We start from the raw sequence: 25,779 nt of genomic DNA, 5'->3' as shown, positions 1-25,779 counted from the left end.
GTGTTACTAAATCAGCTTTACTGTATGTTTCTGGGTGTTATTAAATCAGCTCACTGACTGTAAATGGGCCATTGACCTCATCAACAATGCCAGTTCACACATCTTTGTTTGTCAGTATTCAATGCATCATAAAGTACCATGGGAAAGTGAGAAATGCAAAGCAAACCTATAAAAAAGTGGAAAAGCTGCTATCTGATTTTGTCAGTCTCAAGAAACAAATATAATGTTGTTGAATGAGGAGTTCAGTACTAGAACGCCCTTCGAAGTTGCAAATCACTAATATAGGAGTTGCGATATACAAATGTGGGTCCTGCTTTATTTCAAAACCACATCTTTCACACAAAGAACAAAATCAGTCTTCTCCAGAGCTGTGATGGATTGGGCTGTGTGTCAAATGTCAGATGGGTTCAACCCCATACATGTACAATGTGATGTATCTACGTTACATAGATAACATTGACCACCTTGGAAACACCTCACTGAAAGTGGATCTGATTCATAGTTTATAAAGACTCATGGCATTAAAGTAAACTGCACAGCTTTTGATCCATGTTTGTGCATACCTTTCATCCAGAATTGTAAAGAATCTCTCAAACTCAGCCTACCGCCATGTCACAGGCGTAGCTTTGAGACAGAACAGAGGAGATAAGCTGGCGTAGTTTTATAGTTTAAAAAAACAGTGTGTGTGTCTCTATCTGTGAGTGTGTGTGTGTATGCGTGCACTCCCTGAGTCTGACTGAAGGCAGAATGCCGCCCCCAACACTTCAGAGGAAGGGAAAGTGTGCAAGGGACCTCTGGGAGGTCAGTGGAGTGGAAGGAAAAGGAGAAGCATCTGTCCTTTCCTGACAAAGCAGAGCAGAGCATGGTGTTGCTGCTTCCGACTAGACCGTCATGCCTCTCTAAACTCACACTCCCCACTACTTCCTGGCTAGACGTGGGGTCATCTTCAAACAGTATTTGTTTTCTTTAAGATATTTTAACTGAAGCTTGCCTGGTGGTAGTGGTGATGGTAGTGGTGGTGGTAGTGGTGGTAGTGGTGGTGGTAGTAGTGGTGGTGATGATGGTGTTAGTGATGGTGGTAGTGATGGTGGTAGTGGTGATGGTAGTGGTGGTGGTAGTGGTGATGGTAGTGGTGGTAGAGGTGGTGGTGATGGTAGTGGTGGTGGTAGTGGTGGTAGTAGTGGTGGTAGTGATGGTGGTAGTGGTGATGGTAGTGGTGGTGGTAGTGGTGATGGTAGTGGTGGTAGAGGTGGTAGTGGTGGTGGTGATGGTAGTGGTGGTGGTAGTGATGGTGGTAGTGATGGTGGTAGTGGTGGTGATGGTGGTGGTGGTAGAGGTGGTAGTGGTGGTGGTGATGGTGGTAGTGGTGGTAGTAGTGGTGGTGGTGATGGTGGTAGTGATGGTAGTAGTGGTGGTAGTGGTGGTGGTGATGGTGTTAGTGGTGGTGGTAGTGGTGGTGGTGATGGTGGTGGTGATGGTGGTAGTGGTGGTAGTGGTGGTAGTAGTGGTGGTAGTGGTGGTAGTAGTGGTGGTGGTGATGGTGGTAGTGGTGGTAGTAGTGGTGGTGGTGATGGTGGTAGTGGTGGTAGTAGTGGTGGTGGTGATGGTGGTAGTGATGGTGGTAGTGGTGGTGATGGTGGTGGTTCTGTTGTTTTGCTACACTGAGTGTTCACGTTTCTAGTCTTATCTTCTTCCTCTCTGACACGCTCCTTTTTCTTCCCCTGTCGTTTAGGTCACCAGTATTGGTGTGCTGCAGCGGGTGGGGGCAGCTAGGAGATGAATGTTTGACACGTATGTATGCATATCAACATCAAAATACAGTATTTTCATACCTCTTCGTATTCACATTTGTAATGTATCAGTAACATCACAATAAAGTATTGCAACATGGTATGTTTTCATGTTGTGGATATTGCCAATAATAATTCAGTATTCACCTCCTCCTATCAGCTCTCTGTGAAGGGAACTTTACCTGTAAGGAGAATGAGCTGTGCATCAGGCCCAATGAATGTCGCTGTCGACATGGATATTTCGGAGCCAGTTGTGATACAAGTAAGCAACTTGCTTTTGTGATACTATATTTCAAACATATGTATTCAAATCACTTTCATGGCCATGACTTGTACTTTAATTGTCAAGGGAACCATTATGTTACAGTTCATTGTTGAAATTACTCTGAATGAATGGTGTTGAATGTGCTGTCCTAAACCAACAGAAGGGAAATGTTGAAGCCATTGTACAGTGTATTCCTTGACTTGTGAGGTTCCAGTGATCCTATAAAAAGGACTCTATCCTTCTTTCCCAGAGTGCCCAACCCAATTCTGGGGCCCCGACTGCAAGGGCAAGTGCCAGTGCTTCCCCAACGGCCAGTGTGACGACGTGACGGGCAAGTGCACATGCAACCCCAACCGCTGGGGGCCCAACTGCGAGAAGCCCTGCCTCTGCCAGAAGGGCAAGTGTGACCAGGACACGGGCTCGTGCACATGCCACCATGGCTTCTGGGGCACTCAGTGTGCTAACAACTGCTACTGCAGTCTCAACTCTGTCTGTGACCAGAACACAGGAAGGTGTAACTGTAGTCCAGGCTGGTCTGGGAGGAACTGTGCCATCCAGTGTAACTGTAATAACTCGCCATGCGAGCAGTTTACGGGTCGGTGCCAGTGCCAGGAGAGACTGTGGGGCCCGCGGTGCGAGAGGTATTGTCAGTGTATCCACGGGAAGTGCAACCAGGGGGACGGCTCGTGTACCTGCACGCCAGGGTACCGAGGGAAGTTCTGCAGGGAACCGTGTCCCGCTGGGTTCTACGGACAGAACTGCAGGAACAGGTGAGGAACCAAAACACTGGAGAGAACCATTTGAGTTCACTGGAGAGGGAGTATTATTCTAACAGAAAATGGAACGTACATTTTTTCATGAAAATGTAACAGATGTGAAACTGAAAAGGCAATGATCCTAATGCACACGTTTTTCTCTTAATTTTTTTTGCCAAGGATCTTAACGTTAAAATCCATATTAACGGTGTAATAGGGAGATACTGGGGAATTGGTGTTCACATTATCTCATAATAATCATCTAATATGCTGAAGCCATTCAGGTGGATTACCTTGTTCAGGGTCTGCAGAACTGGTGTTATACAGTAGTGGGCCAAAAATATTGGCACCTTTGCACTTTTTTCAAGTAACTCACAATTTTCCCTAAAAATAAGTTGAGATTTAACAAAGTATTTGGTCTCCACAATTCTTTATTTCACTGTTAATATTACAGAGCCTTTGTTTTTGATTCGGAACTATATAAATATATCCGTTTAAATCAGAAAATAAACAGAACTGGCATTGACACCCTAGACTTAATATTTGATAGCACAGCCTTTGGTCAAAGTAACTGCAATCAAGCGCTTCCTATAGCCATTGATGAGCTTCCTGCACCTCTGTACTGGCAGTTTGGCCCACTCTTCTTGTGCAAACTGCTCCAGTTCTCCCAGATTTGAAGGGTGCCTTCTCCCAACTGCTGTTTTCAGATCTCCACAAGTTTTCAATGGGATTTAGATCTGGACTCATTGCTGGCCACTTCTCCTACCATATAACTCCCTTTCATTGAGTTGGCGACAGATGGTGTGAGTTGAAACTGTCGTACCTTGTGTCAGAGGGTCAGCTTGAATCTGTGTGGAGGTTGACCGAGATGCTTTCTCCACCATTCGAACCATCCTTCGCTGCAATCTTCCATCAAGTTTTCTCTTGCGGCCACGTCCAGGGAGGTTGGCTACAGTGGCATGGGCCTTAAACGTCTTGATAACATTACGTATGGTGGAAACAGGAACATCAAGGTCTCTGGAGATGGACTTGTAGCCTTGAGATTGTCAATGCTTGGCTTCAATCTTGTGTCTGACCTCCTCAAATAATTCTCTAGTTTTCTTTCTTTTCTTCACAGAGATACAAAACAGGAGAATTAGTCCTTTTCTCTATTCAAACTGGTTGAATTAGTGATTTTTATATTTCAGGCACCTGCAACTCACCACAGGTCAGTTCATTTCCAAAGTAAAGGAGAATCACCTGCTTGAAATCTAATTATTTCTAACTATTTCTAGAAGGTTCTAATAATATTATACTAATAATAGATATTTTAGGATTTCTTTGTGGAATAAGTTAAGATTTTGTAAATTATTCCAATGTTTTTGTTTTGTTCAACTGCACACCAAAGACATACAGTATGTGGAGACCAAAATAGAGCCAGTTTGCTACAGCAGGGAAATAATCCTGCAGCAACAGGAAATGTGAATTATTATGTGGATTATAATTAATGGACATTTTTGTAGAAGTTGATACATTTTTCGTAATGGAACATAAATTCTGAAATTTCTAAGTAGAAATTACAAACTTCAGAAGCCTTTTTAAACCTCAAATAGACTAAAGGTTATCCTGCAACAGGGTGATCAAATTAAGATCCTACATCTGTACTACACACATGGAAAATGTCTACAGGTCCCAAATGTAGCAAATCATCAAATGTAATCTTACACATAAGGCATTGTTTTGACAGCACTACAACTATGAGATATTACCAAAACCGACCAAAATGTCACCCAGTAGTCATGCTGCTCCCAAATTGTGATGACAGACACGGCTTCGCCCAAAAAGCTCCCTATTTCCATTTAGTGCAATACTCTCTTCCCCCAGGTGTTCTAATGTCTCCCCCTCTCCCCTCTCTCTCCCCCCAGGTGTTCTAATGTATCCCCCCTCTCCCTCTCTCTCCCCCAGGTGTTCTAATGTATCCCCCCTCTCCCTCTCTCTCTCCCCCAGGTGTTCTAATGTATCCCCCCTCTCCCTCTCTCTCCCCCAGGTGTTCTAATGTCTCCCCCTCTCCCCTCTCTCTCCCCCCAGGTGTTCTAATGTATCCCCCTCTCCCCTCTCTCTCCCCCCAGGTGTTCTAATGTCTCCCCCTCTCCCCTCTCTCTCCCCCCAGGTGTTCTAATGTATCCCCCTCTCCCCTCTCTTCCCCCAGGTGTGGGCACTGTAAGGGGCAGCAGCCCTGTAAGATAACCGAGGGGAGGTGTGTGACCTGTGAGGGGGGCTGGAACGGGACAAAGTGTGACCAGATGTGCCTGCCAGGCTTCTTCGGAGAGAACTGCCTGGACGAGTGTCCTCCGTGTAAAGACGGCCACTTCTGCAACCGCATCGACGGAAAGTGCTCCCACTGCAACCCCGGCTGGATCGGGGACAGGTAGGCCACACACATACACCTGGAACCACGGGCAGGGGCACACAAACGTGTGTACACACACATGTGCGCATGCCATTAGGGTTCCTTTTAGTTGTTTATTAGGAGAGTAAATATTTGTTGCCCTAATGGGTATTTAACTTTGTGGAATTTCAACATAACATTTCATGTCGACAGATGATGTGGAAAAACACATTCTCTTTATGGTTTAGTACAGTCATGTTGTCCACTTGTTCTCATGCCAACATATTATTCACAGACCCTTTGTATTACCATTTTAAGCACTTGAAAGAATCATTTAAAAACATGAACTTGTACTAACCAATGCTGTCATGCTGTGCTAATGTTCTGAGTGTGTACACATTTCTAGTGTACTTTTCAGTATGTGATTTACATAGATGCTGAATTACAGTCACTGCATCAGAGCATTGAACGTGTGCTTGCATGCTGTGCTAAGGGTTCTGAGATGTGACTCACAGCTCCTGAGTATATTATTTATGCATAGTCACTTTAACTCTACCCACATGTACATACAGTTGAAGTCTGAAGTTTACATACACTTAGATTGGAGTCATTAAAACTTGTTTTTCAACCACTTCACACATTTTTGGCAAGTCGGTTAGGACATCTACTTTGTGCATGACACAAGTAATTTTTCCAACAATTGTTTACAGACAATTCATTCACTGTATCACAATTCCAGTGGGTCAGAAGTTTACATACACTAAGTTGACTGTGCCTTTAAACAGCTTGGAAAATTCCAGAAAATGATGTCATGGCTTTAGAAGCTTCTGATAGGCTAATTTACATCATTTGAGTCAATTGGAGGTGTACCTGTGGATGTTTTTCAAGGCCTACCGTCAAACTCAGTGCCTCTTTGCTTGACATCATGGGAAAATCAAAAGAAATCAGCCAAGACCTCAGAAAAAAAATTGTAGTCCTCCACAAGTCTGGTTCATCCTTGGGAGCAATTTCCAAACGCCTGAAGGTACCACGTTCATCTTTACAAACAATAGTACGCAAGTATAAACACCATAGGACCATGCAGCCGTCATACCGCTCAGGAAGGAGACGCGTTCTGTCTCCTAGAGATGAACGTACTTTGGTGCGAAAAGTGAAAATCAATCCCAGAACAACAGCAAAGGACCTTGTGAAGATGATGAAGGAAACAGGTACAAAATTATCTATATCCACAGTAAAACGAGTCCTATATCGACATAACCTGAAAGGCTGCTCACCAAGGGAGAAGCCACTGCTCCAAAACCCCCATAAAAATGCCAGACTACGGTTTGCAACTGCACATGGGGACAAAGATCGTACTTTTTGGAGAAATGTCCTCTGGTCTGATTAAAGAAAAATAGAACTGTTTGGCCATAATGACCATCGTTATGTTTGGAGGAAAAAGGGGGCTGCTTGCAAGCCAAAGAACACCTTCCCAACCGTGAAGCACTGGGGTGGCAGCATCATGCTGTGGGGGTGCTTTGCTGCAGGAGGGACTGGTGCACTTCACAAAATAGATGGCATCATGAGGAAGGACAATTATGTGGATATATTGAAGCAACATCTCAAGACATCAGTCAGGAAGTTAAAGCTTGGTCGCAAATGGGTCTTCCAAATGGACAATGACCCCAAGCATACTTCCAAAGTTGTGGCAAAATGGCTTAAGGACAACAAAGTCAAGGTATTGGAGTGGCCATCACAAAGCCCTGACCTCAGTCCTATAGAACATTTGTGGGCAGAACTGAAAAAGCGTGTGCGAGCAAGGAGGCCTACAAACCTGACTCAGTTACACCAGCTCTGTCAGGAGGAATGGGCCAAAATTCACCCAACTTATTGTGGGAAGCTTGTGGAAGGCTTCCTGAAACGTTTGACCCAAGTTAAACAATTTAAAGGAGAATGGGCCTCGCACCAAAACATCCTGTTTAGGCTTCCCATCATGTCTACAATACCCAGACATGTTATCTTTCCAACTGTTTTTTTTGTACACCCTCGTGCTTCACGCCTGGAGGTTTCCTAATTACATGGCCAAACCAGGAAACCCTTTCGACCCTAGCATATCTCTAGTGCCCAGGTCACTAGTGGTCGGGAAAAACTACTGGTTGTACGTACAGATGTAGGATCTTTATTTGACCTGTATTGTCACAGCAAAATAATCCTTCAGCAACAGGATTGTAACGTTTAGTCCATAATGTTGTATGATCATTGGTTAGGCTATTAGCTGCCCAAAAGTAGGCTACATTAAATGTTAATATAACCGTGTGTTAGTGTGGGTTTTCCGTGAATTTAAAAAAAAAAAGGAACATTTTCAGGAACAAAAGTGTGATCAAATTAAGATCCTACATCTGTAATCATTATTCAGTGCAGAGGGAGTTGGCTTCATATAGTCATTGTAGTACATTACCAGTTTATTCACTGTCTGTTAACCCCTGTCCCACTGTCTATTTCAATGCACCTGTCTCAGACACTAAGATGTTGTTTGTGTCTGTCTTCTAGCTGCAACATGACGTGTCAGATGGGTCAGTATGGAGTGAACTGTGCCCAGACCTGCACCTGTCACGACAACAACTGTAACCCAGTGTCGGGGGCCTGCAACCTACGTAAGGAAACACACACACACACACACACACACTGCAACCTACGCAAGGAAACCACTCTCTGTATTTCCTCATTCACTTCTACAGATCTGAGAGAATGTTAGGTCACTGTTTTTTAAGGCAGCCACGCCACAAGACTGAATATTAAGAGGTAGAAAAGGTGTTCTTTGCGGAGCACGTGGGGCGTCAAACCCTGGTGCTTCTAGTGTTAAAAAAGTTACTCGATTTTTTGAAGGAATGCAAGACGTAAAGAAAACACACCCTTGCCTGACTATAGACATGACTATAGACGTGACTATAGAGATCATATCAAATGTGTGCACTCCACATGAAGGTCCCAAATGCCAAACCCCTTGCTTGACTGTTTGTCTGTCTAAATAGCCAGTTGCTAGCAGTGACGCAGCTCATGAATGTCTGTCTGTGAGTTGAACGGAGACGATGAGCACTAACGCACATGTTTATTCACGTTACTGTAGTAGAATTAACATGGAGGAGGCCTAATGGCCTTTCCAGAATGCCTGGTGTCCTTTTTTACGACTGTGTTTGTTGGCCTTGTTCCTGTCCAGCCGGAGAGAAGGGGGGGGGGTTTGGAGGGAAGATGGTAGAGAGAGAGAAAGAGGGAGAGAGAGAAAGAGAGTGATGGAAGATGGTAGAGATAGAGAGAGAGGGGGAGGATGGTAGAGAGAGAGAGAGAAAGCAGAGAGAGAGGGGGAGGATGGTTGAGAGAGAGAAAGAGGGGGAGGATGGTAGAGAGAGAGAGAGAAAGAGTGAGAGTAAGAGTAAGGGAGAGAGAACTGGAGGATGAAAAGAGAAGGGAGGAGAGGAAACAAGGTCACCAGAGGTTTCAGCAAATGGGCATGTTGGGAAGCGGCGATGATGTCACTGGGTCAGGCCATTCAGCTCTGCCGGGCCAGTCCCTTCCTTTATCCAGCTGTGAACACAGAGGCCAGGCCCTACATGCCACACCCAGGACTCACTTCTATTCTTCCACAGCCTCTATGACAGCAGAGGGACATAGAGGGCCAGGGGCCACCAGTATTTATCTAATTGCTATCTGATTATCTCACTGATGGTGCCATCTTTGCAGTGCACTACTTTTGATCAGGGCTCCAAAGGCCTAGATATGTTTATGCAACTGAGTTTTAAGTCTAGTCATCCTAGAAAGGGAGGGTGCTTCTAAATCATGAATGAATTATGGGGGTAAAGGGAGTTGTAGCAGAGGGGTAATAGAGTGAGTGAAGGATAGGGTTCAGTGGACGCTTCTAGAAGTCGGTTAAGTGGATCCACAGCAGGAGATCTATAAAGAGTGGCGATTTTTAGAGAAGAGGGCTGTTGCATGCATGGCTGAAATTAACATCTATGATGATCTCAATTGGATATCTCTTCAATACCCACTTCATGGTACATACTATAGGTCTACAGTATTTCCACAGTGTGGAGGGTCAACATAGTGTGATTCTGGGAGTTCAGGGAGTTCTGACAGAATAATGCCAGTTGGCACCGGATATATACAAATGTCTCTGGTTGGCAACAGTGTGGCACACCCATAAACCCCTGCTTGTGTCCATCTGTCTGCTGTTTCAGAGCCTAACCAGCGGATGGGCGTGATCGCGGCGGGAACCCTGGTCTCCTTTCTGCTCACTGTCCTCCTCTCACTCCTCTGCTGCTGCCTCTGCAGAAATAAAGACCAACACAAGTGAGTGACAGACACAGGCCTGGTGTAGGGTGAGGGCATGTGACAGACACAGGCCTGGTGTAGGGTGAGGGCGGTGACAGATAAAGGCCTGGTGTAGGGTTAGGGCATGTGACAGACACAGGCCTGGTATAGGGTGAGGGCGAGTGACAGACACAGGCCTGGTGTAGGGTGAGGGTGAGTGACAGACACATACCTGGTGTAGGGTGAGGGCATGTGACAGACACAGGCCTGGTGTAGGGTGAGGGCGGTGACAGATAAAGGCCTGGTGTAGGGTTAGGGCATGTGACAGACACAGGCCTGGTGTAGGGTGAGGGCATGTGACAGACACAGGCCTGGTGTAGGGTGAGGGCATGTGACAGACACAGGCCTGGTGTAGGGTGAGGGCATGTGACAGAAACAGGCATGGTGTAGGGTGAGGGCATGTGACAGACACAGGCCTGGTGTAGGGTGAGGGCGGTGACAGATAAAGGCCTGGTGTAGGGTGAGGGCGGTGACAGATAAAGGCCTGGTGTAGGGTTAGGGCATGTGACAGACACAGGCCTGGTATAGGGTGAGGGCGAGTGACAGACACAGGCCTGGTGTAGGGTGAGGGTGAGTGACAGACACATACCTGGTGTAGGGTGAGGTATAGGGTGAGTGTGGGTGACAGACACATACCTGGTGTAGGGTGAGGGCAGGTGACAAACACAGACCTGGTATAGGGTGAGGGTGGGTGACAGACACAGGCCTGGTGTAGGGTGAAGGCGGGTGACAGACACAGGCCTGCTGTAGGGTGAGGTATAGGGTGAGTGTGGGTGACAGACACATACCTGGTGTAGGGTGAGGGCAGGTGACAAACACAGACCTGGTATAGGGTGAGGGTGGGGGACAGACACAGGTCTGGTATAGGGTGAGGGTGGGTGACAGACACAGGCCTTGTGTAGGGTGAGGACGGTTGGCAAACACAGACCTGGTATAGGGTGAGGGTGGGTGACAGACACAGGCCTGGTGTAGGGTGAAGGCGGGTGACAGACACAGGCCTGCTGTAGGGTGAGGTATAGGGTGAGTGTGGGTGACAGACACATACCTGGTGTAGGGTGAGGGCAGGTGACAAACACAGACCTGGTATAGGGTGAGGGTGGGTGACAGACACAGGCCTGGTATAGGGTGAGGGTGGGGTGAGGGTAGGGTACAGACACAGGCCTGGTGTAGAGTGAGGGCAGTGACAAACACATACCTGAAATAGGGTGAGGGCAGGGGACAGACACAACCTGGTGTAGGGTGAGGGTGAGTGACAAATACAGACCTAGTATAGGGTGAGGGTGGGTGACAGACACAGGCCTGGTGTAGGGTGAAGGCGGGTGACAGACACAGGCTTGGTGTAGGGTGAGGTATATGGTGAGGGTAGGTGACAAACACAGACCTGGTGTAGGGTGAGGGCAGGTGACAGACACAGGCCTGGTATAGGGTGAGGGCAGGTGACAGACACAGACCTGGTTTAGGGTTAGGGCGGGTGACAGACACAGACCTGGTGTAGGGTGAGGGTGGGTGACATAAACAGGCCTGGTATAGGGTGAGGGTAGGTGACAGACATATACCTGGTGTAGGGTAAGGGCAGGTGAAAGACACAGGCCTTAATTAGGGTGAGGGCAGGTGACAGAAACAGGCCTGGTGTAGGGTGAGGGCAGGTGACAGACACAGGCCTGGTGTAGGGTGAGGGCGGGTGACAGACACAGGCCTGGTGTAGGGTGAGGGCGGGTGACAGACACAGGCCTGGTGTAGGGTGAGGGCGGGTGACAGACACAGGCCTGGTGTAGGGTGAGGGCGGGTGACAGACACAGGCCTGGTGTAGGGTAAGGCGAGTGACAGACACAGGCCTAGTGTAGGGTGAGGGCAGGTGACAGACACAGGGCTGTTATAGGATGAGGGCGGGTGACAGACACAGGCCTGGTGTAGGGTTAGGGCAGGTGACAAATACAGACCTAGTATAGGGTGAGGGTGGGTGACAGACACAGGCCTGGTATAGGGTGAAGGCGGGTGACAGACACAGGCCTGCTGTAGGGTGAGGTATAGGGTGAGTGTGGGTGACAGACACATACCTGGTGTAGGGTGAGGGCAGGTGACAAACACAGACCTGGTATAGGGTGAGGGTGGGGGACAGACACATTCCTGGTATAGGGTGAGTGTGGTGACAGACACATACCTGGTGTAGGGTGAGGGCAGGTGACAAACACAGACCTGGTATAGGGTGAGGGTGGGTGACAGACACAGGCCTGGTGTAGGGTGAAGGCGGGTGACAGACACAGGCTTGGTGTAGGGTGATGTATATGGTGAGGGTAGGTGACAAACACAGACCTGGTGTAGGGTGAGGGTAGGTGACAGACATATACCTGGTGTAGGGTAAGGGCAGGTGAAAGACACAGGCCTTAATTAGGATGAGGGCAGGTGACAGAAACAGGCCTGGTGTAGGGTGAGGGCAGGTGACAGACACAGGCCTGGTGTAGGGTGAGGGCGGGTGACAGACACAGGCCTGGTGTAGGGTAAGGCGAGTGACAGACACAGGCCTAGTGTAGGGTGAGGGCGGGTGACAGACATATAGCTGGTGTAGGGTGAAGGCGGGTGACAGACACAGGCCTAGTGTAGGGTGAGGGTGGGTGACAGACACAGGCCTGGTGTAGGGTTAGGGCAGGTGACAAATACAGACCTAGTATAGGGTGAGGGTGGGTGACAGACACAGGCCTGGTATAGGGTGAAGGCGGGTGACAGACACAGGCCTGGTGTAGGGTTAGGGCAGGTGACAAATACAGACCTAGTATAGGGTGAGGGTGGGTGACAGAAACAGGCCTGGTATAGGGTGAGGGTAGGTGACAGACATATACCTGGTGTAGGGTAAGGGCAGGTGAAAGACACAGGCCTTAATTAGGGTGAGGGCAGGTGACAGACACAGACCTGGTTTAGGGTGAAGGCGGGTGACAGACACAGGCTTGGTGTAGGGTGAGGTATATGGTGAAGGCGGGTGACAGACACAGGACTGGTGTAGGGTGAGGGCAGGTGACAGACACAGGCCTGTTATAGGATGAGGGCGGGTGACAGACACAGGCCTGGTGTAGGGTGAGGGCGGGTGACAGACACAGGCCTGGTATAGGGTGAGGGCGGGTGACAGACACAGGCCTGGTGTAGGGTGAGGGCAGGTGACAGACTCAGGCCTAGTGTAGGGTGAGGGCAGGTGACAGACACAGACCTGGTATAGGGTGAGGGCTGGAGATGGGATGGAGGTTAGAGAAGATGTTGCCGTTTGCCCTCCTTGTTAAAATAGTGGAGTGTTCCATCCTTTAAAGAGTTTTTACCCTTTTATTACAGTACATACAGTATTGTTAGGGCCTTGAGTTTTTCCTGGTCATGGTACCTGATTAGGAAAGACTGTGGCTCCTTGTTATAGGTTACTATCGAGTTTAAAGGTCCTGCACAGTATATCTTATGTTGCCAAGTCCAGACTGGGCCAGTATGATAGTGTGTGGTCTTTTTCTTCATGGTTTCCAATGGCGTGTTGCTCGTACTGCAAGCGTTTCAATGTAGATGAACCTCACCCACATTTGAATCGGTTCGTATGGTTTAGTAATTTAGTATGTTTTCCATGGCGTCACCCCTCCCTCTTTCCCTCAGTCCTGACCAAGACAACTCTACCAACAGTAAAAAAGCCAAGCGGATCCTGTGTGGACGATTCAGCCGAATCAGCACCAAACTCCCCCGGATCCCACTGAGACGGCAGAAGCTGCCTAAAGTAGTCGGTAAGCGCCAATCCCTCCTCCCTGATAGGCTACTGCCTTCACCATGCCAAGACAGAGGCTGCCTTGTGTCCCAAATGGCACCCTATTTCCTAAGGGCTCTAGTGAAAAGAAGTGCACTATAAAGGGAATAAGGTACCATTTTGGATACTCTAACAGAGCCGCTGTTGCTGCCCTTAACCCTCCTTTGTTCATGTCTCTTGATCACCTAATAGTTTCTGTGTCATAGTCATGACGAGCCTCTAACTCTTCAGCATTTTCATTTTCCCTTTGCTTTGTGATTACCTGTCTCTGCGACTCTCTGTTGAGCGGTTTTCAGACAATGAATAGGGTTGTAAAGTGTACTGCAGCTGCCAAATGGGTATGGGGTTTCATCTGAGAGGAATGCAATGGTTTCAGGCCTTATTATTACTGGCACCCTTAAAACCATGCGTTCATATTATGACAACCCTAAATGGGCCCTTCTCTTTCTTTCCTCTCTTTTCTTTACTCGTTTCCCTCTTTCCCTCCTTCCCTCCTTCCCTCTTTCCCTCCTTCCCTCCTTCCTTCCTTCCCTCCTTCCTTCCTTCCTTCCCTCCTTCCCTCCTTCGCTCCTTATTAAGACAGTGAGTTGAGCTCCTCTTCTACTGGGACGAAGGCTGTGTTATTAAGAGAGAAAGAAAGGGTCGGTGTAGTGGTGTGGTGCTCGGGTACGTCTGATTGGTGTTGAGTGATACCTTATCAAAGGCTGCTGTGTTATTGTCAATGTGGAGAGGAGCGGAGGGAGAGTAGCTCCTGTCTGTCTGTGTGGAGGGAGGGAGGTGAAGGAAGGTCTTGTGTTCTGGGATAGGAATGTCTGTCCGTCAGGTCCCGTCTCAGGTCAGCTTTAAGGACATTACACATAGCTTACACACTGAAGAACTCTCCTTTTTCTTTAGACATTCCAGACACAGCCATGTTCTGGATCGACATTGGCCAGGATGCATTGGCTCTGCTATGTAGGAGATCAATTGAATCAATGGCCATCTAGACTGCTTCTGAATGAATGGATGGTCTGAGTATAGTATATTTTAATGGACCGGGGTGCCCTATTTGTTGACATTTGTAGTCACTCTACAGAGTAATATGACACCTTTAAAGCAGTCGTTTAAAAACCAGTTGCGATGAAGGAGTTAAACAGCGGTGACCTCGTTTCACTTCTCCTCTCCTTCACAATGAGTAGCATGTGCTTCTCCTCTTCTTCAGCGGACTATTTCAGATAACAGCTGTCTTAATCATGCCTGCGTAGAAACACACACTGGAATAGTATTGTCTTTGTCAGAGACTTGTCTTGTGTCAGGGGACATTAACAGCATTTAAAAAAAACACCCTCAAAGTTTACTATAACTTATAAACAATCCGCCAGAGGCTTTAGAAATTGCATTTTGTTAAAAGTCAGAGCGTCCGACCTCCTTTCAAACAAACAAGCCCTTTCATTCTTGTGTACACAAAGCATATGGTACCATGCCTGGGTTGCAATCAACTAGAACAAACTATCCCTTTGAGAATTTGGAGAGAGTAGAATAGAGTTTTTGGTCCAAGCCAAAACCAATTCTCTCTAAGTTTTCCTCCCTCACATTCAAGAATACATGACAACACACAGCTATAAAATGACAACCCAATTAATTTAAGAATATACTTTCCAGTCATTCACCCACTGTGACTTATACATCCTCCTCTTGTTCATAAGGAGAGATAAACTGATCAGCTTCGCTATCTCTCTGTCTCTCTCTGTCTCTCTCTGTCTCTCTCTGTCTCTCTCTCTCTCTGTCTCTGTCTCTCTCTCTGTCTCTCTGTCTCTCTGTCTCTCTGTCTCTGTCTCTCTGTCTCTCTCTCTGTCTCTCTCTGTCTCTCTCTCTCTCTGTCTCTCTCTCTCTCTGTCTCTCTCTCTGTCTCTCTGTCTCTCTGTCTCTCTGTCTCTCTCTGTCTCTCTCTCTCTCTCTGTCTCTCTGTCTCTCTCTCTCTCTCTGTCTCTCTCTCTGTCTCTCTGTCTCTCTCTCTGTCTCTCTGTCTCTCTGTCTCTGTCTCTCTGTCTCTCTGTCTCTCTCTCTCTGTCTCTCTGTCTCTCTCTCTCTGTCTCTCTGTCTCTCTGTCTCTGTCTGTCTCTCTCTCTCTCTCTCTCTCTCTCTCTCTCTCTGTCTCTCTCTCTCTCTCTCTCTCTCTCTCTCTCTCTCTCTCTCTCTCTCTCTCTCTCTCTCTCTCTGTCTCTCTCTCTCTGTCTCTCTGTCTCTCTGTCTCTCTGTCTCTCTCTCTCTGTCTCTCTGTCTCTCTGTCTCTCTCTCTCTGTCTCTCTGTCTCTCTGTCTCTCTCTCTCTCTCTCTCTCTGTCTCTCTGTCTCTCTCTCTCTGTCTCTCTCTCTCTCTCTCTCTCTCTCTCTCTCTCTCTCTCTCTCTCTCTCTCTCTCTCTCTCTCTCTCTCTCTCTCTCTCTCTCTCTCTCTCTCTCTCTCTCTCTCTCACTCTCTCTCTCAGTTAAATTCCAAGGGCTTTATTGGCATGTGAAACATATATTTACATTGCCAAAGCAAATGGAATAGACAATAAACAAAAGGGAAATAAACTAGGGAAATAAACAATCAATAAACATTACACTCACAGTGTTGTAACAATGTGCAAATAGTTGAAGTATGAAAAGGAAATTAAATAAACAGGTAAAAAGAGATTGTATTTACAATGTTGTTTGTGCTCCACTGGTTGCCCTTTTCTCATGGCAACGGGCCACAAATCTTGCTGCTGTGATTGCACACTGCGGTATTTCGCCTAACAGATATGGGAGTTTATCAGTGTTTGATTTGTTTTCAAATTCTTTGTGGGTCTGTGTAATCTGAGGGAAATATGTGTCTCTAATGTGGTCATACATTTGGCAGGAGGTTAGGAAGTGTAACTCAGTTTCCACCTCATTTTGTGGGCAGCGGGCACATAGCCTGTCTTCTCTCGAGAGCCAGGTCTGCCTAAGGCGGCCTCTCTCAATAGCAAGGCTATGCTCACTGAGTCTGTACCTAGTCAAGGATTTTCTTAATTTGGGGTCAGTCACAGGGGTCAGGTATTCTGCCACTGTGTACTCTCTGTTTAGGACCAAATAGCATTCTAGTTTGCTCAGTTTTTTGGTTGATTCTGTCCAGTGGATCAAATACTTATCTTTTTGCGTTCTTTAATTTGGTTGGGTCTAAATGTGTTTCTGTCCTGGGGCTCTGTGGGGTCTGTTTGTGTCTCTCTCCCTCTATGTCCTCTCCCTCTCTCTCTCTCTCTCTCTCTCTCCCCCTTCCCTCCCTCCGTCTCGCTCTCTCTCTCTCTCTCTCTCTCTAGCTCCCTTCCTCTCTCACTCTTTCTCCCTCTATGTCCTCTCCCTCTGTCTTTCTCTCTCTCTCTCTCTCTCTCTCTCTCTCTCTCTCTCTCTCTCTCTCTCTCTCTCTCTCTCTCTCCCCCTTCCCTCCCTCCGTCTCTCTCTCTCTCTCTAGCTCCCTTCCTCTCTCTCTCTTTCTCCCTCTATGTCCTCTCCCTCTCTCTTTCTCTATCTCTCTCTCTATATATATATATCACTCTCTCTCTCTCTCTCTCTCCCTCCTCCCTCCCTCCTCCCTCCCTCCCTCCCTCCCTCCCTCCCTCCCTCCCTCCCTCCCTCCCTCCCTCCCTCCATCTCCAGAGCCAGCAGCTCTGCTCTGCTTTCCTCATTGCCTGCCTACAGAAGCGTGGCCTGCGTGCCAGCGTTTTGAAACTCTACCCTCCCTGGGGCTCCTTCAGTCCCTGCAACATTCCGCAGGAGGCCCACTGGACTCAAAACAGGAAGTGGACAAATTTACCCCAACCTGTGTCAGACCTATGATTTATCCACACTGGGGTCAACACACTACAACAGATGTGGCAAAGAAAAAGGAAAGAGGAACAGGGGAGAAATAGAAGGAGGAAGAAAACGTGTGCTGTCTTTTGCATAGCTAATTTAGCTCCTTCATACACACACTCTCACCCATCCCAAGATAAAAGGACAGAGAAACAGAGGAAGGAGGAAAACGAGGAGGAGGAGGAAGGAGGAGGAGGAAGAAAACATTTGCTCTGTCTTTTGCATAGCTCATATAGCTCCTCCGCTCCTCTGCTTCTCCATACATAACCGTTCCCCCATCCCCCCTCCTCTACTTAAACCTCCACACTGCTTAGAGTTTGTCATTCCATTCTAAGCGTATTTATTCCACGCCCTATACTGTAGCTAGCTATCTGACGCTCTGCTGGCTGGCTTCCCCCATTCCCATTCCGTAGCACTCTGTGTGTCTGCGTGGGCTCTGGTCAAAAGTAGTGCACTATATAGGGGATAGGGTGCTTTTTAGGACTCAGTTACATGTCCAAATGCGAAAAGTGAAAAGGACCACCTGCTCCAGTGTTGCTGGCCTCACAGGCAGCTATGATAGAACTGTGCAGCTGGGGCACGGTTGTCCAATGTTGGCCTCTGTGTAGGCTGGGCTTTGGGCTTTCTGTGGCGTCTCTCCCTTAAGAATTCATGCTGCTCCGGACATTTAGTCTGGTGTGAACGTCCAAGGACAGCAGTTGTTTGTTTACTGTTGCATTAAGATAATGGAGGCTTAGTTACTTTACAATAGGCCCCACACTCTTAGAAAAAAAAGTGCTATAGAACCTAAAATGGTTCTTCGGCTGTCCCAATAGGAGAACCGTTTGAAGAACCCTGTATTCTTTCCACAGAGGGTTCTACAAGGAACCCAAAAGGAACCTTTTTTGTTCTACTTGGAACCAAAAAGGGTTCTCCTATGGGGACAGCCGAATAACCCTTTTGGAACCCTTTTATCTAAGAGTGTATGCCAGGGGTCGACAACAGGCAACAGACCCCAAAGTTTTTAGTAAAACTATGATTTTAGTTGTTGGTCAAAAAATACTTAAAATCACCAGGAATTCAGTTTAATTTAGAAAAGTATTCCCACTAATAAAAAAAGAGAAATATGTGATCGTGTCTCAATGTAACCAAAGTAGGAAATGACTGTTATTTTCAAATACAACTTCTTTTGGGGCTTATTTGTGGTCAGTTTGCAGTGGAAAAATTATTATAATTATGTTCCGGTCATCGACCATCTAGTCGTCTACCCCCGCCCTTTGCTATACCAATTGGCCACTGCATCAGTACTGTCTGTCTGCTATAGTCTAGTACAGCATGTGGTTAGTTAGTCAATTAGCTTAGGGCCACTCTGCTTCTTACATTGCATGGGTATTGTCTGTTCTCTGTAGTCTAGCACAGAAGGGCTGCAACAATAGGGATAAAGTGCAAACAACTCATAAAGACAGTAAGTCAGTCAGACATACAGTATGTATGTATGTATCTCCTTCATTGAATTTGAGCAAAATATTTTTTCAGCTTGAAGAAAAGCAGCTATGAAATTATTTTCCTGGATAAATATCTGGGTGGGTACTGTTTACAGTATATTGTTTCTAACTACTGCCATTGCTGCAATCCAACTAATCTAATCTACATCAAGTCAAGTTCCTTAATATAATCATCCGGTCACCATTGTACAGTAGTATTGCAATTTTTCCAGGTACAATATCAGAAGTGTTGAGAAATAGACTTAGTCACTTTCGGATTTAGTCTGAGACTGCAGTGTGCTGGATATCCTTATAATAAGCTCAGCTTTCAGTGGAAATTCCCACCGACAAAGTCCCCTGATTTCACTGGAGTTGTGAGAGTAACAGAATAGTGCTGCCCTTGTGTTGACACATCTCCTGGTAGTCATTTAGCTGTACTACACCTGGCCATGCTGATGTTACCAGAGGTCAGTTGTTTTACAGTTTGGGAGATGACGTCCATGCCACAACCATATCTCATACCACAATAAGGACCACAATGGAAATATGTTGTAAAACTTTATTGATTCATCCTCAATGATTTTACATGCAGTAAATCTGCTTTTGTGGCGTAATTGTGTTTCAAACTGTCAAATAAATCAAATCAAATGCATAGAGACTCAGGGTAGTTAGAGGGGATCTTTCAGCTGAAAAAGGGTTTAGGGTTAGCAACGCGTTAGTGGAGAACAAACGGATGGGCTCATATGTCATCGGGTGGAGGGGGGATGTACATAGGCGTATCTGATGTGGTCAATGTCTAGTTAACACCCAGTCACACACACACACACACACACACACACACACACACACACACACACACACACACACACAGTCAGTTAGTCCACTGCCAGACGGGGAAAGGAGAAGGGCAACCACACAGAACACAGCTGTCCTCAGACTGAAGGGTCAGCAGAATACACCAACAGGGAGGGAGGACCTACATTTAGGAAAATTAGTATTCTCTAGCTAATTTCTCAGTAAATACTTTTGTTCAAAGAATAGATAGACCAGAGAATCACACAAATTACACACACAAATGTCCAATGCACACCCACAAATCAAGGACTTGATCATACACGTCATGACAGAACAGTTTTATATATTTTCAAACATAACTTTGTCTCAAGTCACCCTTTATCTTTCATTAAAACCCCAACACACCCCAGATCATCTCGATCTGTTGTTCTTGTTAGGTAGTCCCACTCCCTTCTCTGTGCTTCTCTCTGACTCTGTTTCTCTGTGTCCTAACCCCCCAGTAGCCCACCACCACCCTGAGAACACATTCAACTGCAGCTTCATCGAGCCCCCCTCTGTAGCCAAGCTGCCCTGCCCCTCCTCTTGGTCCTCCCAGGAGTCCTTCGATTCCTTTGAGGAGGAACCCAGTGATGATGGCCCTGTGTACTGTGTTCCCCATGAAGGTGAGTCATTATGCACACACATACACACACACACACACCACACATACACACACACACATACACACACACAAGCACGGACGCATGCACACACACACAGTGAAGACGGCCCCGTCTAAACAATGTGATGAAGTCATCAGGAAAGAATAACAAACACTGTGATTAGCCACGGCTACTTCACAAATAAACACACGTAGGCACGGACGGATGCATGCACACTCACACGTACACACACAAATCTTTGAACACACACACACGCACACACACACACACACACACACACACACACACACACTCTTGGAGTGCACTGTGAGTCACACGCCTCTGGAAAGCTAATTAGAGAGATGGTAAGTTCTCCTTATCGTGTACCATCGAGCCCAGTTCCTTGCCCTATGTGCAAAAAAAAAAAAAAAACATGTTCTAATTATTACCTGTGGTTTGATTGAAAATCAACCTGCAATAGAGCATGCTGGGAAATATGATGATGGCCGTGGTTTTGAGTGGTTTTGAGCAAACATGCATTTGTAAATCTACTCAACAAGCTTGTTCAAATTCAGCTCACTTCGAGCAGAATTTGTTGATTTAACGTAAAATTGTAAGGCAACCAGCTGCAATAGGATTGTGAGTTTGCTCAACATTTGAGCATAGCTGAACCAAAGTACAGTGTTGCCTTCCAAGTGAGTGAACAAACATTCACACATTAGCTCAATTTCTTGTCCTCACAGAACAATGCTGATTAAGCAATTGGTTAAATTAGCTTTTTTGCAGTGTGGATGCGAAAGCATGAACAGGAAATGTAATGGTACATTTAGCATTTGGTATATGTCCAATTCATGACTCACTCCTTGTTGTTTGTTGGAAAATATCCATGCCCACCAGTTTTTTTGTATAGTTTGTGGAAGTTAGATTTCCCAGAAACAATGTTAGTTAAAGACATGCTTCGTTACTTTGGCGACTAAGTAAGTATTTTTTAAACCTCCCGCTTTGGGCTGGATGTGTCAATGTGTTCATACATGCATAATCTATGAGCAGAATGACTGTCTTACCTCAATTAGCCACGAATCCCTCATTTGAAAGTGACTGTTTTTCTGGAAGCTGTGCACGCCATTTTGAGTACTGCAAGCTTGGACCCCTAGCAATTCGAGTTCCAGCCAATGAGGTTCAGCCCCTTGCAATTTGAGTGACAGCTTTCCAAGGAGGTTACAGGGTGGGCCCAATGGCTCAGTGGACACAGCAGAGAGAGAGGGAGAGAGAGCAATGGCGTGGTGCACATATCTGCACATACTGTATGTGACGTAGTACGCAATCTTCGGGGAACACTTTTGGCTCATATAAAAGTACACAAAAGTACCGTAGAATATCTTTAATAATTCGGGGAGGTCTCAATATTGCTTGATATTATTTTCAAATGGCAGTAAGAAGAGAAATATGATACAGTATGTTATAATCCTGTATTTATAATGAACACTCATTCTAAACACTGTAAACATGCCTCACATCTACATCCTTTATCCCTGATGATGCAGTAATACTGTATTTCCTGACCACCTATGTATGAACACCATTACCATCCAATCTAAACCTGACTCTCATCCATGTTCTCTCTTCCTGTCCTATAGAGTCGCTGAATGAGAATAAGGAGAAGGACAGACCCCAGCCAGCAGCAGCCTTCCACAGTGAGGATGATACAGGGGGGTACACCTCCCTAAAAGACACCAGTGCCAGCACCTACAAACCCCAGGATGGGAGCGAAGCGCCCCTCCTCAAGTCCTCTGACAGCGAGGGCTCCACCAGCGGCTCCGAGTCAGCCATTGGGGCCCTCTACGCCCGCATTGCACACCTCTCCAAGAACTCCAAGGAGGAAGAGGATGGGGGCGACAGCATGGTCACCATCGAGGTCAAGGGTAACGGGAAACCACCGTCCCCGGGGGGAAAGACCACAACCAAACCGCGCCCGCCGGACCCCTCCACCAAACCCAAGGTGTCGTGGATCCATGGGAACAACGGGGGTACCACTCTCCAGGTGGAGAAGCCGAACCAGGGGGGCAAGGGGCTAACATTTCCCAAGGTGAAGACAACCAGGAGCTCCAGCAACAGCTCAGCCAAGAGCGAAGAGAGGCAGAGGCTGAAGGAGAATGCCAAGGAGAAGAGCAACCAGGAGGGAAAGGGGACAGAGGTCAACGGCTCCCCCAGCAAACACAAGGCCCACCGGGTGGGGAGGTCCGGAGAGAACATGAACCACATGGAGCACATCAACGGGGTGGTGCAGAACGCTCTCAAGAAGATCGGCAACTTCCACAACTCCAACTCCGACAAGAAGGCAGCCGCTGTGGAGACCCCCAAGGAGCCGCCCAAGAGCCCCAAAGTGATCCACCCACACATGAACTCCGAGGCCGCCACACTCCTGGCCGCCCAGCTCAAGGAGAAGACGCAGAGCATCACCCGGAACGAGGGCACATGCCTGGTAAAGACCAACGGCCTGTCCACCCCGATCCTCCGGGACCGAGGAGACCGGGAGAAGCCCACCCCTCCGCAGAAGGCCAAACGGACCACCACTCCCACACCAGGCCACCAGGGCTCCAACAAGCCGCTGCTGCCTAACACCACCAACCTCCAGAAGATGGTTGGTGTGGGGGTCCCCAAAACGGACCCGGCCAGCCCTGAGATCGCCCCCAAGAGCCCGGAGAAGCAGGACTTGAACGGCTCTAGAGTGGGAGAGGGTGGTGGTGGTGCAGGGGACCCCACGCCAAAGAAGACCCCTATCAAAAAGCCTCCCCGAAAGAAAGGCAAGGACGGGACTTTGGATACTACTCTGGAAACTAAGACACCGACAAAGTCAGCAATTATGCCACCGCAGATAGTCAAATAGACAGTTTTTTGTATTGTTTCTCACAGACAGGACAATGGTGACAATGGTGAATTAATTACTTTTCTTCCAAAGGAGACATGCAAAAGGACTTGGTGGTTGTTCATCAAAGGAATTGATTACTTTTGCATGTGTTGTGTGTCCAGAACCAGTGGAAAGTAAGTAGAACTTGTTTTTAAACTGTGGTTCTTCTCATTGGTGTGGGAGTGTGTTTGTATTATATTAAACTGTATACCATACTAGTATTACATGGACTGAAATTGAAAGTAATTTCATGGACTCTTTTCATAAACCTGCAATGTATCCATTTTCCACTACAACGCCGAACATAACTGGGGGAGAGTGCTGACAGTGGCAAGCAATTGTATTTAATTTCCTCCATATTTCTCCAATGCACACAACTATGTATTCATGTAAGAATCTCATCATTGTATCATTATAATTTAAATACTTTTTTCCTCAATATTGTATGTGATGCAGTACCAATCAAATCTATGCAATGTAAGTGAGGTCAAGTAAGGCTAAGTTGAACCAAGGTACTGAGAATACGAGTACAATATTTTTTCTGTTTGATTAAAATTAGCCAGCTACAGTCCATAAAGGAGATTGTTGACCTCTTTCTTTCCATATTTTTTTTAAATATGTTGTGTAATACAGAATACAAACCATTTTAATTTAAGTACAGTATCTAGCTCGTCCTGAGTTGCCCTTTTCTTCAAATCAAGATTCTCTCCTGTGGCATTGGATTTTCTGGTCTTTAGAGAGTACATTCTTTCACAATTCTGTCAGTCATGGTTTGTTGGCAAACTAATTAGCTTTTTGAACCCAAGCAAACTGTTAAGGGAGCATTACGTTGTCATTCTGCTCCTAACAGAGCTATGAATTAATTTTTGTCCTCTCTAATGGTTATTCATTTTTGGTCCGTATCTCTAAGGCCATACACTGTGTTAGGTCCTGTTGTCCCTTTGAGAAGACATTCTGGGATTTTCTATGATATCACATGTGGGGGTGTCATCCTGATAAAAAAAGAATCTGGTTCAAAATTAGCACATTTTATTGTGTTATTATCATTTTTGTGATGTGTTTTCCACATTAAATAAGACTAAATGTCATCTCTAGTGGACATCAGGATCGCTAACTATGTGTTTTACCAACTGTCCCCATTTACTGTAATGTTAATTTTTTTATATTTACTATCAACCGATTCCTAATGACCACTACAGTGCACATACAATACAAAATAAATTCAAACATTTTGTGATGCAAAAAACATAAGAATTCGAATCCTTTTTTTTGCTGGGTCTCAGGAGGATATCTGACTTTTGCTAAAGGCACGCACCATACCTGTAAAACCAGCAAAAAAATAAATGCTAAGCTATCTTTTCCGCGTGCTTATCGAATAGCTAGCTAGTGTAAATGCCACACTTTTAGGTTCCTTCCAAATCAATGGTTGTCAGCTTCAATCTCACCCACGTACGGGTAAGCAACGCTCCGTATCATATAATGTTTCTATGCATTGTTGTTTCATAAAGGGCACGATGGCTTAGTCATCTGGTCTTTCTTATCACAACGTTGTCTATTAAGGTTGAAAGCATTGAGGAAGTTTCCCTATAAAAGGGCAGGGAGTCTGTTCAGACAAACACATTTGATTGTGAACTGATACCTCCCTTCGCTGCTTCTCCGATACATTAGTGTATTATTATTCTGTGGAAGGCCCTGAGTAGCTACATCTTCTCTGATTATAAAGGCATGGTATAGTGGAATACTCGATACAGCAAGTATTTCAATCGCGATAGTAAATAGAAAAGTAATAAAGAACATCCTTGTCTTACACCTCTAGATAATTTAATATTCTCAGAAAAAGTACCATTATTTATAATTTCACATGCAAGGTTGTTGTGCATTACTTTTCTGCTGTTTTGCCAAGAGATTAAACCACTAGTGTCTGATGGTATCATTCATTGTTACTGGGAAATATTACGTAGCAGAAGAAATACAACACAAACTGATACTTCAATCATTATCTTCCTGTGGTTTAATCCACATTCACTATTACATGACTTAAAGTCTAGACATGTTATATTGGTTTGATGCAAGGTTGACTTTGTCCCAACTTGAATTACGAAGTGTGGTATATTGGGGTGGGGGGGTATAAGTATTTGATAAAATATATAATTTGGCCTTTAGTACCAAATCCAATAGAAACGCATTGAATAACACATTCATAAATGGCAAAAAAGACAGTCAAAAAATAAATCATAAGGAATAAGGTTTTATAGTGTCTGTCATATATATAGGAGACACGAAAGCTCAGGAAATGAAAAAGTTTTTTTTGTTTTTTAAAATACATATTTAACCTATTTTTTTGGGTAGGCACACAACTACCTCCATACTTCCATTAATTTTTTTAACCGGTACCGGTTACCTTCAGATGAGTCTCGTGGGGCTTGTGGGGGTCGTAGAGCAAAATGAAGACCACCATCATGTTCGTGAGAGTCTCATCTATCCATTTTGTAGGCCTAACCGTTCAGACTCTTTAGCCGTTTTCGTGAAAAGACCGATTTTCGGGATGTCTCATGGTCTGTCAAACACCGCTGTAGCTCAGCCACCTTCCACCGCATATGAGAAAGGCCGCCATCTGCAAAAACAGATATCTCTAGCTTAAACTGAGATTTTGATGGGGATTTGTTTTATTATGTCAATTATATTGATGCACCGGTGCGTCAATAGACTAGGGGGATAGCTACAGTAATATAGTTGTGTATGTTTTTTATGCATATGATAGTAACTAAAGTGCAAGAGGAAGCTCACAGAACTAGAGGGGATGGGATATGAATACAACATATTGATATCAAATAAAAGGCAATCAATTTG

General features: G+C 46.0%; 1 protein-coding gene across 3 annotated transcripts in view; it reads left to right on the top strand.

Annotated features, from left to right (window-relative positions):
• LOC121530770 (scavenger receptor class F member 2-like) overlaps positions 1 to 25,302 on the top strand; it is a 32,646-nt gene extending 7,344 nt beyond the window's left edge. Inside the window, exons 2-10 of one of the 3 annotated variants that reach the window (XM_041835996.2) lie at positions 1,733 to 1,791; positions 1,951 to 2,052; positions 2,306 to 2,825; positions 4,999 to 5,217; positions 7,708 to 7,811; positions 9,393 to 9,504; positions 13,174 to 13,271; positions 19,881 to 20,042; positions 21,659 to 25,302. In XM_041835996.2, the coding sequence (XP_041691930.2) occupies positions 1,733 to 1,791; positions 1,951 to 2,052; positions 2,306 to 2,825; positions 4,999 to 5,217; positions 7,708 to 7,811; positions 9,393 to 9,504; positions 13,174 to 13,271; positions 19,881 to 20,042; positions 21,659 to 22,908 (2,626 nt within the window). In that variant the 3' untranslated portion in view covers positions 22,909 to 25,302. Of the gene's footprint in view, positions 1 to 1,732; positions 1,792 to 1,950; positions 2,053 to 2,305; positions 2,826 to 4,998; positions 5,218 to 7,707; positions 7,812 to 9,392; positions 9,505 to 13,146; positions 13,272 to 19,880; positions 20,043 to 21,658 lie in introns of all 3 variants that reach the window. The other 2 variants (XM_041835995.2, XM_041835994.2) reach the window with 2 other exon arrangements.
• Positions 25,303 to 25,779: the final 477 nt, after the last annotated feature.

The sequence above is a fragment of the Coregonus clupeaformis genome, chromosome 18, assembly GCF_020615455.1.
Source record: "Coregonus clupeaformis isolate EN_2021a chromosome 18, ASM2061545v1, whole genome shotgun sequence".
In the NCBI taxonomy this organism is placed as follows: Eukaryota; Metazoa; Chordata; class Actinopteri; order Salmoniformes; family Salmonidae; genus Coregonus; species Coregonus clupeaformis.
Note: the sequence above shows the minus strand (reverse complement) of the source record. Positions and strands in the feature narration are given on the sequence as shown.